The 21,032-nt window shown below is 42.8% G+C and overlaps 1 protein-coding gene across 8 annotated transcripts in view; it reads left to right on the forward strand.

Annotated features, from left to right (window-relative positions):
* Window positions 1–21,032, forward strand: part of CRLF1 (cytokine receptor like factor 1) — a 217,563-nt gene that overhangs the window by 188,496 nt on the left and 8,035 nt on the right. For 6 of the 8 annotated variants that reach the window (XM_088468997.1, XM_088468999.1, XM_088468998.1 and 3 more), the window contains one exon: window positions 2,354–2,532. In XM_088468997.1, the coding sequence (XP_088325123.1) occupies window positions 2,354–2,532 (179 nt within the window). Of the gene's footprint in view, window positions 1–2,353; window positions 2,537–21,032 lie in introns of all 8 variants that reach the window. The other 2 variants (XM_088469001.1, XM_088468996.1) reach the window with 1 other exon arrangement.

A 21,032-nucleotide genomic window follows, 5' to 3' on the forward strand; every position in this document is an offset into this window, starting at 1 on the left:
TTTCCTAAGAATATAGACATCTTTTTTGTACATTCTATATTGTCTTCATATGGGATACTTTAGCATTAGCAAAACAAGAGACAGAAGTGCCAAAATGAAATAGCTTTAGAACATTCTAAAAAATTAAGGGTAAAATATTAATTCCTCCTGTTTTATTGGATGCCCCTCATAGTAGCTTTCTCCAGATTTACAGCAACCATTTAACAGATGAAGATAAAAATGTCCATTTTGGTTCTAACTGAAGCAAATATCAGAGATTTAAATATCTGGAAAAAGTTATATGTCTTTTTATAGTTGCTTTAACATCAGAAGATTCTTCTTTACAGCAAATTCTAACTTAAAATTGTAACACAGTTTTCATAATAGAAATAGAAATAATATTTTTTCCTTATAGATATTATACCTTAATCTAAATAAACATATCTAAAGTACAAGTAAAATCTTGTTACACATATATAGTAAAATATTATTGCTTGGCCTACAAGACGTGTTACTCGTGAGTTGTCATCTTATTCTTGTCAATTACCGGCTGCTGCTACTATTTACATTTTATGTCACATATCTTTCCATATGTAACCCCCCCCCCCAAAAAAAAATGATTTAACTGCTTGTTAACAAACCTTTTCGTGGAAATGATTTGAATATTTACAGGAATAGTGGTCACAGATCATTATTCCAGAATATTTGTTGCCGGGTTTTACTTCCCATAAGAGGAATGTCAGTCTTCCTTCCACTTACAGAACAGATTTTATGCACAGCCAGTGGCTGTTAGAACTGCATTAGCTTCCCTCCCTGAGGCACATGGGAAACTTTACCAATTGTTGTTTTGTACATCAAACTAAATTTTTTAAACTACGAGTGTTGGAACAAAATCCTACCATTGTCATGGAATATTTAAGGGTAATATTATTGGCAAACAGGTTCTTTCTCAGCATTCTGAAAAGATATTCAGATACATTGAAAACAGATTTTCTCAATGGCACAAGTGCTGACACACATTTAGATATTCCCATATTTTGTTCCCATTGATGTACTGGAAAGACTGATGTGGAAATGGTTTTACACATAGCTTTGCTCAGACACACTGAACCAACACAATAATGTTTAATTTCACAATTGTCTTGACCTATGTTTTTTCCTCACAATTTTTAGTGGTTAGATTACAGCCTAGTTGTTTTCACTTTGACAATATCATCGACTTATGGCATAACGTTATCTTTCTTACTGTCAAGGACTGATCATATTTGGAGCATACAGGGTGTTGCAGAGTTGGCTGTACACTTAATAGTCTACAGACTGCTCTTTATCCTTGTCAGGAATGTCTTAACTACAGTATGCTCTGACACCTGGTGTTCTTGCGAAAAAGCCAGCTTTCAAAATTATTTCCCAGTGGGGAAATACCTCTTGTTTTTTATACCTTATCTGGTGCCAGCAGATTTCAACAGCCCTCTGTTTCTTATTTATTAACTGATCTCCATGTTATTATTTTCCGGTTTTTATAATCCTGGATATAAACAGGATTTGAAGAAAACAGTTCTGCTAAGTCCCATGACAAGTTATTTAAAAATATACATATATCTTTATTTGGTACGCTTCAAATTGAGTTGATGAACCAATTATAAAAATATCGCTTTTGAACGCTAACACAACATATAGACGTGGGGTACAATACCAATGTTTGGATCGGAGGATGTTTTTATTTGAACAGTATACAAACGTCACACATTTCAATGGGAGCACTTAAGAAAATAGGTTAATATCACCCGTGAGCTGAGGGATTTAACAGATGAAGATAAAAATGTCCATTTTGGTTCTAACTGAAGCAAATATCAGAGATTCAAATATCTGGAAAAAGTTATATGTCTTTTTATAGTTGCTTTAGCATCTCTCGTGATTCCTCCTGTAACTACTCCTTATGAACTTGTTTAGATACTTGACCTTAAATTTTCCCTCAGCTGCTTGAATAATCACAAAGTTTTTCAGATGATTGTAACTTATTGTCTTGTGTATATTCTGCTGCAAAATTAGTATCAGTTGGAGTTCTCCATTGCCTTGGGACACAACACAGAGCCGCCTGCTAGATATCTCGGCATCCAATGCAGAGAGCACATCAAATCAGTGTTGTATCCCGTGGCAACAAAAAGAAACACATCTGCTGATTATATAAATGCATGACTTAAAAGCACAGAACAAAGCCAGAAAAACAAAGCTAAAAAAGTGGCAGGAGAGCATGTACAAAAGAAAAATGAAAGCCATGTAAAGGATAAAGACCCCCTGTAAGCGGTTGATTGGTATAGAATTCCAGCAATAGATTGTGTTCCAATAGTAATGTTATATTTTGTGTGCTGTTTAGAGAGGATCACAGGTGTATGCGATCCTAAAAGTGGGGAGCAGAATTCCACCCTACGAAGGGAGTTGAAGCAGTTCTTCGGATGGGTGAAGAAACATGCGTATGGCTGCTCCAACCTTAGCATCAAGCTCTATGACCAGTGGAGAGTGTGGCTGCAGAAATCACACAAAACACGGAACCAGGTAGGTAAGGTACACTTTATTCTTCTGTAGCTTTCATAGTACTCCCAACTTTATACTGGTTAGGAGTCATGGTGGAGGTCATTTATAATATCGCATATATGGGGGCTATTTATCAAAGCTTGGAGAGAGTTAAAATTGTAAAAGAGAAAGTATTACCAATCAGCTCCTGACATTTTTCAAACACAATCTGTTAAATGTAAGTTAGAAGCTGATTGGCTGGTACTTTATCTCTCAGTTTTATCTCTCTCCAAGCTTTTATAAATACCCCCCTAGTGATAGCAAGGTCAAATACAATTATAATCAGGTATACTATTTATATATAAATTATAATTAAATTGAAGTTATTATAGTAAAGAACTGTATGATATGACAATATTCACATACAATATACAAAGGTTAACAACTCTATTTTGGAAGGGTTCAAAATGAAAAAAAAAATAAAAACAAAAAATAAGCTGTTTTGCATTTGCCAGTAAACTTTAATTTCTATCAAGATTTGGAAACAGTTATATTGTCTGTTTTATTATTCATAGCTAGTTCCAGGTAGTGTAGCATGTTTCTGTATAACATCAATTCAAAATGCTTACTGTGGGTCTGATTCAGAATTGTAAGCTATTGCTTATCTGTGTATGTAGCTGCTGCGTGAAAATATGCAAATGTCGCAGACACTGGGAGATGTATTGAGATCATACTTGCCTATCCCCCCGATTCGGCTGGGAGCCCCCCAAAACTCTGGTGCCGCTCCCAGCCCCTAGAAAGGCAGGGTAGCCTCCCGGTCCCTGGTGACCCGCCTGACCCCACCCCCCCGCGATCACCATTTAAAGCCCGGCAGCAGAGGGGCTGGTGATGCGATTCGCGTTGAATCACGTCATCATGGCCCTGCCCCCTGCTTCACAATGCCATTATTCTTGACATTGTGAAGAGGGGGCGGGGCCGTGATCACGCTGTCATGCCCATGCTCCGCCCCCATTTTTGCGTCACTTACCTGGCCATGCCCCCCGCTGATGAAGCCCGACAGCTCCCTCCTGGAAGGAGGGAGCTAAAAGCCGGCAACCCTGATTGAGATGCCTACCTGTCAAAGCCGGCATCTCCGATCCGATGCCTGCGTCTAAAGTCACAGGATCAGATCAACATTGCAATCATATTTACACCATCAGCCGTCTGAGTAAGTCTACACTTGCTCTGAACGGCCACCTCTTTCCCGAGGGCAGTAAATCTGCGTTGGCAGACGCAGAGACTGGGCTCAGCACTCCCAGAATACAGGGCCGACACCCTCATTTATAGAAACTCAGGCAGCACCGCCCCGTTCCCAGCCCCAAACCCGTTTATGGGGGACTGAGACCGCTGTTGCAGTCAGTGATTGGCACATGAGCAGTACAGATCCTGTAAACATTGGAGTTGTAAGCAAACCATTGGGTTTGCATACTACTCTGAAGCAGGCCCAATGTATTCAGCAATTAGATTATGGAAAGACTCACATTTCATATTGTCTATAAAAACTTATATGAAAGCAAGCAGTCAGTTTTACTTTTTCATAGTTATTTCTTAATTTACCAAACTGAGGGGTCATGTAATTTTTTCTGAAATAAAGATGCAATTTGTCTCCGCTAGCCCCTCCGGTACTGACTCAGGGGGTTACATCTCCAAAATCTCGTCTCCAGTTGGCAACTCCTGAACGCTTTGATGGTAATCCTCGACGGTGTTGAGGATTCATTAACCAATGTGAGATCCAGTTTGAATGCTTACCCCAGAATTTCCCTACCTCCCGGTCTAAAGTGGCATATGTGATTTCCCTGTTAACCAGAACTGCGTTGGATTGGGTCTCCCTGCTATGGGAATTGGCTGATCCTTTGGTGTCTAACTATGAAGACTTTATTTTGTCGTTCAAAAGAATTTTTGATGAACCAGGTCGCTCTGTATCCAGCAATGGACTCGTATGGTTGGACAGTACATTGGTCCAGTTTCAGACCCTCTCCTCTGAACTAAAGTGGAACGAGGAAGCCCTGAAAGCTGCCTTCCTTCATGGCCTCTCCGAAAGAATGAAGGATGAACTGGCCTCTCGGGATATACCTGCAACCTTCGCTGATGTTATTTCCTTATGGATTAAAATTGACCTATGTCATAGGGAGCATTGGGCTAGTAGAGGGTGAGGATAACGCCCCCAGGGCCGACCATCTCTGAGTGGCCGTTCCTCATCTCCATCAGTCAGCAGAGACAAACCGATGCAGGTTAACAAGTCCAGGTTGACCACAGCTGAACGTAATCGGCGCTTTCAGAATAAACTCTGTCTATAATGTGCCGTGCATGAACATGTGCTTAAAAATTGTCCTCTCCTTGCAAGAAACGCGAGACCCTAACTGAAGTCAGAAGCATTCAATTTGGGGCTGTGTTTAACTCTTCCCAATTAATGGATAGTCTCTTACATGTATCCCTTTCCCACAAGTCTAGGACAAAGAAAGTCAAGGCTTTGGTGGATTCCGGGGCAGCCGGAAATTTTATTTCTGAAGCCCTTGTTCAAACCCTGGACATTCCAGTCACCCCCTTACCCAACAAATTGTTTTTCTCCAGAGTAGATGGCAACACTATTCTAGGAGAATCTATTTCTATCATATCCCACCCAGTATCACTCAATATAGGATGTCTGCATCAAGAAATGCTTGAATTTTTCATTCTTCCAAAAATCTTGTATGATTTAGTCCTGGGACTGCCTTGGTTGAGAAGACATAGTCCTACTTTTGATTGGAACAGTATGCAGATTCTGTCTTGGAGACCAAACTGTTTTCATGGATGTTTATCTTGAGTTATTCCTGCACATAACAATCCAGTCATAGACAGTCCGGCTGCTAACTCCCCTATTCCTGGAGATCTGGAAGGTTCCTCTGTTGTCCATCTACCTAAGGCTTACCGTGATTTTATGCATGTGTTCTGCGAGCAAGCTGCAGATAAACTACCTCTGCATCATGCCTGGGACTATGGTATAGAACTGCTTCCTGGAAAGATGCCTCCTTGAGGTCGCATTTTCCCTCTCTCAGGTCCAGAGACAGCTGCTATGGTTTAACCAGCCATCCATGTCACCTGCCAGTGCAGGTTTTTTCTTTGTGGGCAAGAAGGATGGGGGACTCAGACCCTACATTGACTATCAGGGTCTCAATCAAATTACTGTCAAAAATAGGTACCCATTGCCACTCATATCCGAACTTTTTGATAAGGTTTGTGGTGCTCATGTCTTCACAAAGTCAGATGTCCGTGGAGCTTGCAATCTAATTCACATCAAAGAAGGGGATGAATGAAAAACTGGATTTAATACGAGAGATGGTCATTTTGAGTACCTTGTGATGCCTTTCAGGCTGGGTAATGCTCCAGCGCTATTCCAAGGCTATGTAAATGAGATATTCCCGGATATTCTCTATAGATTCATAGTTGTCTACTTGGACAACATTCTAATTTTTTCTGAAAACCTGCAAACTCATCGATTCCATGTGTGTAATCTCATCTCTGGAACCACAGTCTTTTTGGGAAGCTCTTTAAATGTCTTTTTGAGCAAACCTCAGTGCCATTTTTGGGTCACATTATCTCTGGAAATTCTCTTTAGATGGATCCTGACAAACTAAAAGCCATTTCCGAATGGTCTCAGCCTTGTTCGATAAAAGCAACCCAGCATTTCCTATTGTTTTCAAATTATTACAGGTGGTTCATTACAAATTTCTCCACATTGGTTTCACAAATCATGGCCCTCACTTCCCGTTGGTCGGTTCCGGCTGTACAAGCTTTCCAAAAGTTAAAGTTGGCATTCTCTACGGCACCAATCCTCCACCAGCCACAGCTTGATAATGCATTTACTGTAGAAGTTGATGCCTCTTCAGTTGGAGTAGGAGCGGTACTATCCCAAACCGCCGAAGATGGGAAAATCCATCCATGTGTTTTTTTTCACATAAGTTTTCTCCTGCTGAAAAGAACTACGCCATTGGAGATCAAGAATTACTGGCAATTCGCTTGGCACTAGAGGAATGGCGACATCTTCTGGAAGGAGCCAAGTTTCCGGTCACTATTTTTATGGACCATAAAAATTTAATATACCTCCAGACTGCTCATCATTTAAATGCCAGACAGGCTTGCTTATCTCTTTTTTTTTTCCAGATTTCACCTTAAACTCCAATTACGTCCCGGCATCTTAAATAAAAAAGCTGACACCTTTCTCGCTCATTTATATCTACACAAGAGGAAGAGGATCAATGCCAACTTCACCCAATCTTGGACCCCATTGTGTTCGCTCCTACTCAAGTTCTATCTCCACCACCTGGGAAAATTTTTGTAGCTCCGCAGCTGTGGAAAAAACTAACATGGGCTCACACTTCCCTCTTTACTGGTCATTCCGGAATTTTTAAGACCTACAAGTTTCTCCAACATTTATATTAGTGGCCCACTATGGAAGACATCCGGAATTTAATTTTGTCTTGTGTGAAGTGTGCTCAACACAAAGTGTCTTGCTTGAAGGCCGTTCATCCACTATGCCCCTTACCAGTACCAGTCACTCCGTGGACCCACCTCTCCATGGACTTTATTTCAGAGTTACCCAGGTCCAAGGGACATAACACAGTGTGGGTGGTGGTGGACTGCTTCTCTAAAATGGTTCACTTTTTTCTACTGTAGGTCTTCCATCTGCCCCTCAGCTGGTGAAGATCTTTATTCGAGACATCTTGAGGCTACATGGTCTACCGAAGGAGATAGATTCTGACCGAGGTGTTCAATTTGTGGCCAAATTTTGGAGAGCTTTATGCAGTACTTGTGGAATCAAATTAAAATTCTCCTCAGCTTACCACCCTCAAATAAATGGTCAAACTGAAAGGGTGAACCAGGAGCTGGAGACCTTCATTAGGCTCTTTGTTTCCTCTTCCCAAGATGACTGGGTGGATCTCTTACCATGGGCGGAATTTTCACATAATTATAGATATCATTCTTCTTCCAAATCAACTCCATTTTTTACTGTCTTCGGTAGACATCCTCGAATCCTGGATATTCAAGATTTACCTGCAGTAGAGGTCCCGGCTGTAACCAATCTGGTAGAGTCTTTTTCAGGTCTTTGGAAGACAATTCATTGTTTTTTGAAGCAAACTTCTAAAAGTTACAAGAAATTTGCGGACAGAAGATGCCTCGCGGTTCCACTGCTGAGAGTTGGAGACACAGTTTGGTTGTCCTCCAGGAATATCCAATTGAGGGTGCCTAGCATGAAATTTGCAATATGCTTCATTGGTCCTTACCGCATCTTCAAAATACTTAATCCAGTGGTGTATAAATCGGAACTTCCTCCACAAATGAAGATATCCAATACCTTCCATGTGTCTCTCTTATGTCCATTGATTCTCAGTAAATTTCAACCTTCTTCTCCTAAACTACCTCAAGTACACACCCAACAGGGTATGGAATTCGAAGTGGAAAGAATCCTTGATTCTCAACATCAATTCAATGGTCTACAGTATCTCATTGACTGGAGGGGTACGAGCTGGAAGAAAGGGCTTGGATAACAGCTTCTGATGTCCATGCCCCTCAACTTTCCATATGAGGTTTCCTGATAAACCTAGTGGGTGTCTGGGGTCCACCCTGAAAAGCAGGGGTACTGTAAGGGTTCAGCCTAGGATCGGCCATCTCTTACCTCCGTGCTGGTTTCCCCTGACTTATCGTGCGGTCAGACGTCTGGTGCGGTGGTGGGTGATGCAGTGAGTATTCTGCCTTAGGCGCTCACGGACTTCCATGGTTGGCCCTGTGTCTTGGGGATCGTGGTTTCTGTCATGGGTGCTGCCATGACAGTCCTTCTCATGTGACAGTATCGCCAACGAATGGTGCATCATTACATCTAAGCCTGTGTCCCACTCAGTATTACCAACTCTGCCAATGAGCCCACTTCGTGCTATCTTCAGTGCAACTGTGCGTCATAACACCTCAGCCTGTGTACAAATCCTGCGCTATCTTTAGTGCAACAGTGCGTCATAACACCTCAGCCTATGTACAACTTAGCGTCTCCTTCCAGAGCAACACGGCGTCTTACCACCTCAGCCTGTGTACAACTTAGCGTCTCGTTCTGGAGCTACAGTGCGTCATAAAACCTCTGCCTGTGTTCAATACCAAGGAGCTCTCCTTCAGCGCAATAGTGTGTCTACACACCTCTACCTGTGGGTACCCCAAGTACCAATTCCTTGTGCAGCTGTGCCTCTTGGGAGGCATATTCCTTGGGCCACCTTCTATGTGTTTCTCTATTCCCACGGGGTTTGGATACCAGATCAAAGGACCGCGACCTGCCTGCTGGGTGCAGCTAAAACCCATATCCCGATTGGTAGGGGTCTCTGGTGAACACCTACCAGCAGGATAGACTCTGCACCATTGATAGGGTCTTGGTAACTTCCAAACTCTGTGGATGAGGAGATCATACATTCAGGCCCCTCACCTCCGATTTCTTCCCCAACCTGGGACCTCTGCTTTCAACCCCTCAGTGGCAAGTGTGACAGTTGCTCATCACTGGAATGGATTTATTTCTCAATTTTATACAAGCCACTAACAAAATAGACTGTAATTGAAATGGCTGCTTTTTCCCGACCATTCGGGGACAGCTATGGGGTACCTTAAGTTGATAATTTGGTCCTGATATAAAGATTGCAGCAAATCCAGCCAAATTTGCACCTGTGCAATCCATGTTGCTATGCTAGGGCTATAAAATGTACATTTCTGTTTGCATCTAGAGAAAATACTACCAGCTTTTGTGTTATACTTGCCTACTCTAGTGGAATGTCCAGGCAGGGGCATTTCTAGAGAGGAGGGGGCCCGTGTGCAGTCTCCGGCACAGGCCCCCTCCTCTCTGCCCAGCGGCCGGCAGCGCACTGAACTGTGGGCGGCCAGTGCCGGAGTTATAGACTCTGGGCACTAGAGTGTGCCCAGAGTCTATAGTGTATGCACATGGCACCGGGAAAATGGCCACGACGGCCTTTTTCCCTGTACTGTGCATGCGCAAACGATGGGTAAATGGCCACCGTGGCCATTTTCCAGTCGTTTTACAGCGCCGTACCTCTGCGCCGACGTGGGACTCTGGAGAGGTAAGTAATATTATGGGTGCAGGGTGTGTGGTATGGGGCCCATGTTCTCCGCACACCCTGCACCCATTATAGATATGCCTCTGTGTCCAGGAGTTCACAGAATTTCAGGGAGCTCTACAGCCTCCTGGATTCCCAATGCTTCATTTGTTAGAGAGAAGTGTGCTCCTCTCTCTACTATACATGCTGGGCACTAGGACAAAAAATCAGAGGGAGGCGCAGCCTCGGATCTCATGATGTCACCGCTGGACTACTGCTCATCTGCAGCTGGTGCCATCTTTTCTGTATTGAGTGCCACAGTACTGAGTGTTAGCTCCATAAGTGAGATGCCTAAAAACCACTGTGAACCCCTACAATATCGCTATTCTGCTTGCCACTGATACTGCTTTGTTACCACTGTTACCTGTTACTCTATTGGTTAAGGACTCTCTGTGTGGCCTCAAAGTCACTTTCACATTCTGTCTGACACCTATTGTGACTACCACCTCAAAAGGCTATATCAATTTGATTAAGTATTTTGAAAAACATCATGTCGTCATCCCTACCCCACCGGTGTGCACACTGTAAATCATAATATTGCACAGCGGTGGAGGACAAGGTCATGATGTCCCAAAAGATGACTTCACCCCCTCCCTCTAAAACTCCCAGCAAAAATGTTTTTCATACAGCACCCAAGTGCTGCGTTTATTTATTTAAAGACATCATTATTAAAGATGCCCCCACCTCTCATCTCTAAATCTGATTTACGTAGGCTTACAAAACAAAAGGAGCAAGGTATGATGATGAGTTTTAATAGAAAATATACTGTATGTCTGCACAACAGAAGAAATACTAATACTTATCCTTAGGCTCAACACCATATTACACCAGTGTGACTGATTGCATTGCTTAGCCAGCAGCTAGCATGTGAGTGAGGGGGGGGTCTCTTTAATTGTGTCCTTAGCAACCACTGATAGTGGTTTGGGGTGTGCAGCTTCTGGATAGACATCTAAGGAGATTATTTTGTAGATGCCATAATTGGTAGAATGGCAAGGCAGAAGACAATCCAAACAACGTGTGATAGTGCAAAATAAGTGCAAATAAGAATACACCCATCATTGCACTGCCATTGCAAAACGTTCTAGGTCATGTAAACCAATGTTCTTTTTAGGCCAAAAGATTTAAAAATTGTTAAGTTGAGAGATTCAATACAATCTAAAGGAAAACTAAGGCATTAGGAATGCCAAAACCCAAATGCTTATCATTTGTTGTAAAAAATATGACAAAGCAAAAATGTTGTTTAAAAAATAAATTTAGAAATCATAAAATGTAATAGCAATTAAACATGAAGTCACAAACACTATTGACGTTCTATAATAAAGTAAAATTACAATAAATATCAGAAATATTAACCACTCCTAGCTCAGACATTTATTTATTTTACTAGCCCACTTTACACATGTTCTCTTCAAAAAATAGATATTGTTCAATTCATGTCACAGTTCATTTACAATAACTGCTGTCATAACCTTGGATAGGCTAACATATTTGTGTCCCTCACACCATATACATTCTGTTGGAATCTTGACTCAATACATTTTTCCTTACCATCACCCAATTTATGCATCATTTATCTACCATCACCCAAACCATTTACATTTCTCATATAAATACTGTAATTACTGCATCAAGGCATTACCCTTCCTATTCACACCTTACACTTTTACTTACCAAGGGGAGATATACTGATACTTCTAAATAGCGAAGAAATGGACAAGAGAAGAAGTTGCCCATAGCAACCAGGCACTTATACCTATCATTTTATAGAATGTGCTTGACAAATGTAAGCTGGAAGTTGATTGGTTGTTATGGGCAACTTCTCCTCTTCACCACTCTTTAGAAGGCATGATACATCTCCCCCAACTGTCAGAATGTTGTCTCCTGTTACCTTCAGCTTGAACCACTACACTTACTGTACATTTAATCTGCCCCCTCCATGTCTGTTCAATCTGTGGCTTGCTTTTTTTATGACTTGGGGCCCTGCTATACCTTTTTACAGTTGATTGCAGTACACATATATATATATATATATTAGTGATGAGAGGTTCGGATTCCGAGGAATCCGAACCGCTCCGAACAGGTGGAATCCGAGTCCACCCGAACGCAAGTGTTCCCGCCTGACTCGGATTCCACCTCGAGGCCGAACGTCACCCATCCGGCGTCGGATTCTCGTGAGACCTCGCGAGAGCCGGGTGACGTTCGGCTCGCGAGAGCCGGGTGACGCAGCGCCCGGCTGTCGGCGCCATTTCGGAACAGTCACGCTTAGTAAAGTTAGGTAGTGAGTGACTAGTGAGAGGGGAAAAGCGAGTTAGATTAGTTAGAGAGAGTAGTTCAAGTTCTTGCCACTGTGTGCTCCGTGACTGAGTGCATTATTTATATTATACAAGCTCCGTGACTGGGCTTAGCCCACTGAGTGTATTATACAAACTCCGTGACTGGGCTTAGCCCACTGTGTGTATATTATACAAGCTCCGTGACTGGACTTAGCCAACTGTGTGCACTGTGTATTATACAAGCTCCGTGACTGGACTTAGCCCACTGAGTGTATTATTTATATTATACAAGCTCCGTGACTGCGCTTAGCCGACTGTGTCTATTATACAAGCTCCGTGAAAGGGCATAGCCCACTGTGTCTATTAAACAAGCTCCGTGAAAGGGCATAAGCCCACTGAGTGTATTATATAAGCTCCGTGACAGGGCATAAGCCCAGTGAGTGCATACAAGCTCCATGACAGGGCATAGCCCACTGTGTCTATTATTCAAGCCACGTGAAAGGGCATAAGCCCAGTGAGTGCATACAAGCTCCATGACAGGGCATAGCCCACTGTGTCTATTATACAAGCTCCATGAAAGGGCATAAGCCCACTGAGTGCATACAAGCTCCGTGACAGGGCATAGCCCACTGTGTCTATTATACAAGCTCCGTGACAGGGCATAAGCCCACTGTGTCTATTATACAAGCTCCGTGAAAGGGCATTAGCCCAGTGAGTGCATACAAGCTCCGTGACAGGGCATAGCCCACTGTGTCTATTATACAAGCTCCGTGACAGGGCATAGCCCACTGTGTCTATTATACAAGCTCCATGACAGGGCATAAGCCCAGTGAGTGCATACAAGCTCCGTGACAGGGCATAGCCCACTGTGTCTATTATACAAGCTCCGTGACAGGGCATAGCACACTGTGTGTATACAAGCTCTGTGACTCCAGTTCATAGTGATAAAGTAATATGGATCATGAGAATGAACTGAGAGGAGAGCAGAAACAACAAGCAAATGCTAGCATTGCAGCGGCTGGAAGTCCATCACTTTCATCTAAAGCTGATGCTCAAGGGCGTAGAGGCTTTAAAAACTTAGGGAACCTGAAATCAAAAAATTTAGATTTCACAGGGGTAAAGACAAAAAAAAAACCTCTAAAGACTACTACTATTGCAGAGAAACAGAAAATTGGCAACATACCATTCACCACATGTAGCGGGAAGGAAAGACTCAGACTTTGCCCTTTTGGGACATTTTCGGCATTCAGCAACAGCGTGCAGGAGATTGCAGCACCTGCAAGACCAGTTTAATTTGCCCTGCCATCAACTGAAGCAAGAAGTGATAACGAGGTGGAACTCAACCCTGTATATGCTTCAGCGGATGGAGGAGCAGCAAAAAGCCATCCATAGCTATACGACAAGCCATGACATTGGGAGAGGAGGGGGAATGTATCTTACCCCAGCACAGTGGAGAGTACTTTCTGTCTTGTGCAAGGTGCTCAAACCATTTGAAGTTGCCACTTGTGAAGTGAGTGCTGACACTACTAACTTGAGTAAGGTGATTCCCCTGATTTCGCTTTTGGAAAAGAAGCTGGAGAAATTGAAGGATGAGATTAAACAAAGTGATTCCACAAAGTATGCTGGACTGATAGATCAAGTCCTTTGTTCACTTCGCCAGGATCCACGGGTGGCCAAGGTCTTGAAATCTGATCATTATATTTTAGCAACCATTCTTGATACTAGGTTCAAGTCATATGCTGTGTCTTTCTTTACAACTGACCCAGATCTTAAAAGAACCAAAGCGCTCCTGGTGAGCAAGTTGGCAGCTGAAGTGACACATGGCACTACGATGACGTCTCCTCCTTCGGTTTCTCCTGCAGCAGCCAGAAAAAAATGCACCTTTTCCAAAAGATATTGAAAAAGAAATAGAGAAAATAACAGCGCTCAACTATAATGAGTACATTTAATCATTTAATAAGGTATACAAGATACCAATATGCATATAGTTTAAAATGTTCAAAAGAGCATAAAATCAGTCCAATCCACCAGTCACATAGATCTCATTAGATGCTAGGAGGCTTAGATGATAGTCCAATAATATTGATCCAATGGTACTGAGCATGTGTAGTTTTAAAGATCAGTCCAGACTTATAATTACCAAATCCAGTGTCCGCTTAGATTTAGGGGTCCTAATTAGCAGTGCTTTTGGGCTTCCACAAGAAATGGTCCCCGGGCAGAGGTTTCGGCAGTCCGTAATGTGTAGCTAGATGGCACGTTGCTTTGACCAAGTATCAGCACTCCTGTGGTGGATGGGTATTGTGAGGAAGCAGCCAATTCTAACGCGTTTCGCTGTGTAGTACCCACAGCTTTTTCAAAAGACCCAGTGGTGATGCAGATAAGTCAAGTCAACATTTTAACATCTGGTCGGGTCTAAAAGATTTGCCCAACACCAGTGACACCTCTACCGTAACTCCATCTAATACGATTACCATCCAAAGAATGGTGGAGGATTATTTTCAGGACACCATACACGTAGACATGTCACAGAGTCCCTTCGAATATTGGAAGAAAAAAAAGTCAATTTGGAGACCCTTGTATAAACTGGCTTTGCATTACTTAAGCTGCCCACCCTCCAGTGTGTACTTGGAAAGAGTTTTCAGTACAGCCGGGAACCTTGTGAGCGAACGACGAAAGAGGCTACTTCCACAAAATGTAGAAAAAATTATGTTCATTAAAATTAACTGGAAATTTCACAAGGAAAACCTTTCCAGCCAATCACGTTACAGTACAGATAGTTCTGTAATGGTGGATTCCAGCGGGGATGAACTGATATTGTGTGAGGAATCGGATGATGTACACACTGATGAGGGTGAGGATGGCAATGATGGTGACATCATGCCACTGTAGACCTGTTGCCTTTAGTAGATTGGAAGATTTTTTTGTGGGGGCCCAAACAAACCAAGCACTTCAGCCACAAAGTGGCAGTACCTGTCGCTGAAATGCTTCGTTTGTTAAAGTGTGCATGTCCTTTTTAAGATCCAACATAAAGGGTGGGTGGGAGGGCCCAAGGACAGTACCATCTAGCACTACCTTTCATTTCTGGCACTGCTGTGTGGCATAGTTTCATAGATGTGCTTTAAACTGTGGTGTCTGTGCCACTGTGCCGCTGCTGTGACGCTTGGTAACCAGTCAGCTTACTGCAACCCTTAGCCAATAATGGTGAAAACAATAATTTAAGCTGTGAGGTGGTCTAAATTTACTGTAAATGACTGGAAATTAATGTTATTGAGGTAAATAACACTCTAGGAAGAAAAAAAAAGCCCAATTTATGTCATTTTAGATTTTTTTTGCCAATTTTAGCAAAAAATCCAAATCCAAATCCAAAGCCAGTCACCGCAGTTTGGCAAAACCAAATCCAAATCCAAAGCCGGACGACGAATTAGAACCAAATCCGGCAAAAATGGTCCGGCGCACATCCCTAATATATATATATATATATATATATATATATATATATATATATATGTTACATTAGCTAACCTATTCATCATTGCCTCACTTTTGAAATATATTATACAATAGTAAAAGTATGACAACTGCATGCTCACATCTAACATTGTAAATTAAACATTTCAGTTCAGAAGTTATTTTGTGTAGCTAATAGAAATTAACCAGGGTTTTACAAAGTCATCATAATTGTAATTCTTTATTGCTTATTTTTAAATCAACTTAGGCTTAATGTGATAAAACTGTGGTATGCAATGCTTTGGTGACTGCTCTGGGACATGCTCACTGAATTAAACCTAAAACTCCATATATTTTTAATATGTGAAATAAAATGTCATATTTACAAAGCCAATGCATGTACCTATGTTTGTTGCTGTGGGAACCTGATGTTATGCCAGATTCACTAGGTTATTGCTGGTGAGAAGTGCCGTTTATGGTTGTGGGAGAGCTATTTCACCTTTTAAAAATGTCTTGTATATTTTGCTTTCAGATTTCTGATACATACCATGCCCTAATTGCTGCCTATAAACCCATGAGGCCTTCTCAGAGATGAATACCCCATAATATACGTGCTTTTATAAGACTATAAAGAGTTGAGTTACTGGGATGTTGAGCAGTTGCACAATAATTCGTATTTATATAATGTCCTTTTCAGTGGTAAAGGTGCCATCCCACGAAGTCAGTAAGAAAACATAGTTTGGTGAGGAATTTAAAGGAACAACTGCCCTCCCCCATTTTTAGAATTCTCTTTAGTAAACACATTTGGAAACAGACAAATAGTCTGTCTATATTGTGAAGGTATAGAAAGTTATAGCAATTACTGTATATCTGTCACAACGTCACCTAATAAGGATAAAAGACTCATTCTGTCCACTTCTTCCTCATTGCTTCAAAACAGGGAATTTTTTTTGACATGTATGCTCTTTGCGACTGCTCTACCATGTTACTAAGGGCTTTATGTACTAAGCAGTGATAAGAGACACAGTGAAAAGTGATAAGTCTGTGATAAGGTACCAGCCAGTCAGCTCCCAACTGTCATTTTTCAAACACAGCCTGTGCGATGGCAGTTAGGAGCGGATTGGCTGGCACCTCATCACTTACTTATCACTTTTCACTCTGTCTCTTATCACTGCTTAGTACATAGACCCCTAACTCTCCACACATGCTCCATATGTGTTATGACTGCAATACAAGAAAGAAAGTAAGAACACGATGCCAGCGGTGTGGAATTGGTGCTGCTGCCCAGGACCCTGTGGGATGCACAGGTTGCTGTCCAACGGCATCTGCATTTAGCTTGCAGGGTGTTTGGAACGGGACTATGCAGCCAGTAGAGCTGCTGCAAAGCTGCCTGGAGCATCCCAAGTAAGCTACTGAACTTTGCCTTTGAGAGAAGATCCCAATACAGCCCAGTTACACTTTCTCATTCACAATTGGGGCTATGGCTTAAATTCATTTGACTATGCATTGCTTGTACTTGGGCATGCTTGGCTTGGGAGAAAGCACAGTTTGATAAAAATGCAAGATATGCTCCACAAACAGGCATATGCTGAATCCTGCATCAGCCCCTAAGTATGTCACTATACAGAAAAATTATTTTTACCACAGAGAAGGGAGGGCCAGGAGCAGGATACTGGGCACCAGGCGTATCCTAAGGATGCACCTGGCATCTCTAAAAGCTGCATGTTGCCCTTCCAGGCACCTCATAAGTTGGAAACAGGTGCCAGCTGGCCAAAAATGGTCAGCATCAGTTGCACACGCCTAATTATGGCCCTGACTGTATGCACATACTGTCATTTTTTATCTTATCTTATGATTACAAATTCACTTTTATTTAATATATGTCCTTTAAGGGGTCTATTTAGTAAGCAGTGTTAGGAGAAGTGAAAAGTAAAAAGTGATAAGTGCCAGCCAATCAGCTCCCAACTGTCATCTCACAGGCTGTGTTTGAAAAATGACAGTTGGGAGCTGATTGACTGGCACCTTATCACTTTTCACTTCTCCTAACACTGTTTAGTAAATAGACACCTAAGTGTAATAGTTTCAAGAAATAAGAGGAAAATAAACTATGCCATTAAGATCCCGCCAAGTGCTCATTGAAAATCAGTAGATGAATATACTGTATTACCCACCCATTACGCTTACTCAGAGGTTACAATATTCACCTTCATGGAATAAATATTTTCTCCTATTCCACTTCCTTCACTGTTTAATGTGCTTTTTATGTACTTTGTTGAAACTAAAAAATGTATACACCATTTTACAAGCCTTTCCCTGCTCAATCTCTAATGTGTTTATATGTCTCCTGTGATGTCATATTAAATGTTGTAACAGAGTTCAGTGAACCTATATTTTTCAAATAAGCATGTCTGAGAAGTCTAGTTACAGATGACAGTTACAACTGAAATAAGTAGTCCCAGAACTAAGCTGTAATTAAGTATAACAGAATCAAGTGTTCTCTGTATTCTGCCTTTTCCAGTGTTACACTCTCAGAACATTAGTACATTATTGAAGAATACTTGATACTTTTCAGAGGACTCTAAGGACAATTATTTCCTGTGATTAATGGCATGTTTCATTTCACTTGGCTAATTTACTTACCATGTCACACTTGTTTAACACCACCCGGAAACCCATTGCTAAATGCACTGAGTGGTAGGAGAGAGAGGGACATGGGGAAAAGATGACACCAGTGGGAAGTACTGTAAGACACAGATGGCTAAGAAAGTATGAGTCTGGGAAACAAACAAAAGGAAATAATAAGGCGGATATATCTAGTGACCTACTGTGTTGTGTGCTGGGTAATATCTCTGTTTCAGCACAGTAGTCTTTTCAAACACTGGATTCAAAAATACGAGAAAAGCGTAAAACACACAAGTAAATACATTTCTTGCTCTGTTTAAGCAGATGTTTATTGTAATTGAGTTTCATTTGAAAGGAAAAATTGAATTGATGCCCATAAGCGCTAATGTGGATTGGCATGTTCTGCATCCCGTGTCAGTGTCAGGTATCAGTCATTAGTCTTAAATTTCATTTGCTATTGTTCCAAAATGGGCATAGTAATCTGTGATTTGCAGGACAGATAGCATTAAGTATTTGCAGTAAAGCATAAATCTCTTAACATGATAATGGGCCTTATTCAAGTGTGGACGGTATTGCACAGTCATATGGAAGTAGCTGTGTAATACTGTCCAGCAAATATTTAATTACTGCAGGAGGCGTCTATATCAAGAAGATGCCTCCTGACAGCAATAGTGATCTGAGGGCCTGATTCAGCAGTGCACGCTAGTTCACCGTTCGGGAATCTGAGCATGTGCAGAACGGGTCTGTGATCTTGCTCGCAGACTGTCAGTGCTTGACAGTCTGCTGCCACTTGTGGGTGGGGAGGGGGTGGCGATGCCCTCTGTTTCCTGAAACGGAGGCATGTTGCTGCTGTTGATGGTGAGGGAAGAAGCCAGGATCTCTGTCGGCTGATGGAGTTTTCCTCGCTTCTTCATCTCAACTGCGGCGGCCGGCTGCGTGACCCCATGGGTCACCTTAGCCAGCCGATGTTCCACAGAGTATCTGATGCTGCATGGGACAACACAGCTCGGATACGTAATGCAGAGGGAGGTGTGATTCCTCCTGCTACATTACCATATCAGCACAGACGGAATTGCAAAGCTGCTTACGAGCAGCTTTGCAATTCTGTCTAAAGCTGAATCAGGCCCTGAGTGCAGTGTTCGTAGACGCTGCTTCGGATCACCATCGTCATCTTAGGCAGCACCGGCCTGTCTGAGTAATCTTCAGCTTACTCAGGCTGGCAGTTTGCGAAATCAGGAAATCTGCATTCGCCGATGCAGACCGTGGCCTTGGCACTCACGGAAATGGAGGCGACAAACTCCCATTTCCAGGAACACAGGGCCTGATTCAGAGCCGGACGCTCTGACCAGAGCGCTCGCTCTTAATCAGGGCCCTCCTACCTAAAAATAGAGCGGCCTCCTGGCCGCTCGCATAGCTGTGGGTGACCACCCACAGCTATAGCGAGCGGCCAAACAGATGGTCGCAATGGTCAAGACCATCGCTACCATAGGGCTTGCGACGAGACCCTGCGGTAGGGTCTCGCTGCCGCAAGCCCAGGAGTGCTTTTGGCTCTATCAGAGCCAAAAGCACTCCCACTGACATCACTAGTGATGTCAGTGGGGCCGGACCCAGACGGTAGGCATTCCCATGGGAACGCCTCCATTTGGGCAGCAATGTCCCCGGCACGCCCACCAAATGGGGCGTGCTGTCAGTCACCATCGACAGCACGCCCCCTTTGGTGCGAGACCCATAGCGACAGCTTGGCTGTCGCTATGCGGGTCTCGCGCATGCGCACGACGGAGCTCCCTCCGTTGTGCACATGCGCATTAGGGCACCATCGACCCGCTTGCGAGCGCTCAGCGCTCGCGAGCGGGTCTGAATTAGGCCCACAGGTCAGGCACATCCCCCTCCCTCAAACGCCACAAGTTTTTCATGATATCTATTTAAGACTAAGGGGGGAATACAATTATTCATGGTACTTTACCGCTGGCCAATTGATACCCCAGGCTAATTCAATTAACCCTGAAGTTGGAACTTATCAGGGGGCGTAGCCTAATCGCAGGTGGCAAGGCCACACCCTTTAGGAAAAAAAACGGTGCTGTGTTCTGAGGAGTGGGGAGGGGGGCAAATGGAGTGGTGCCGTGATCGCACCCCCCCATCCCCACAGAGGAGAGGAGACTGCTGCTGCTGTTCAGTGACAGCAGTCTCAATAGTCCCACTGCAGCCCATCACACAGCAGCGTGTTTTTTTTCACCTGCCTGATATCCAGCCAGGAGCCGCGAAATTACATAGGTCCATGTGTTAACACAAATCCCATGTATGTTCGTCACCTGAAAAATATTTTTTCTGGTAGAAAAACGAGAACTGATTGAATTGGGCGTTACAAAAACCGCGAAAAACACTCGTAAAAAAATATTGGGTCTAATTGAGTTCTCCCTAAGTAGTGCATCACTACTTATTCTATTTTTCTTTGTTGTATTGTATTTTGAACAGAGTGAAGTATTATGTACATAGCCAAGTGTTACTTGATGTAGTTACAAAATCCTTTGGAACTGACTCTGAGTTTGATGCAATGTTGATGTTCACGGAAATTACTATTTTTTGCAACTGCGCATGCATCTAAATACCTAATTAGTCACACAGGGTATTCGTTCTGCGATGTCTGATGGATGCATTATGGGAGTGTCACTGGTGTGTTGCAGGAGTGGTTGCTAATTCAGACGCTTTATGAGTACATTGGAGTCCATACTCTGAGAGAGATTCTACACCTAGGATTGGGCTAGTGAAAGTCCCGATGGTGTTTCCGATGGTTGCAATAGCATACTCACAAAGTGAGCGTCCCAGCCTTTGTGCATTCATACACCCTCTAGTACACCAGTGGAAGGGCTTTTGCTATCATTAGCATGACTACAGCAAAAGGCACTAAAGCAGTCTCAACAATGTGCGGCTCAGAGACAGCCCCATAGTCTGTTCCTTTAATTCATTTCAGCTTTTTCAGTTTTCGTTAAATATAGTGCATGGTTTTTCCCTCAGTTAGCTCTTATTTAACTCTGGAATGTAT

Source organism: Taudactylus pleione, unplaced genomic scaffold (genome assembly GCF_031769625.1).
Source record: "Taudactylus pleione unplaced genomic scaffold, aTauple2 ptg000087l, whole genome shotgun sequence".
NCBI lineage: Eukaryota > Metazoa > Chordata > Amphibia > Anura > Myobatrachidae > Taudactylus > Taudactylus pleione.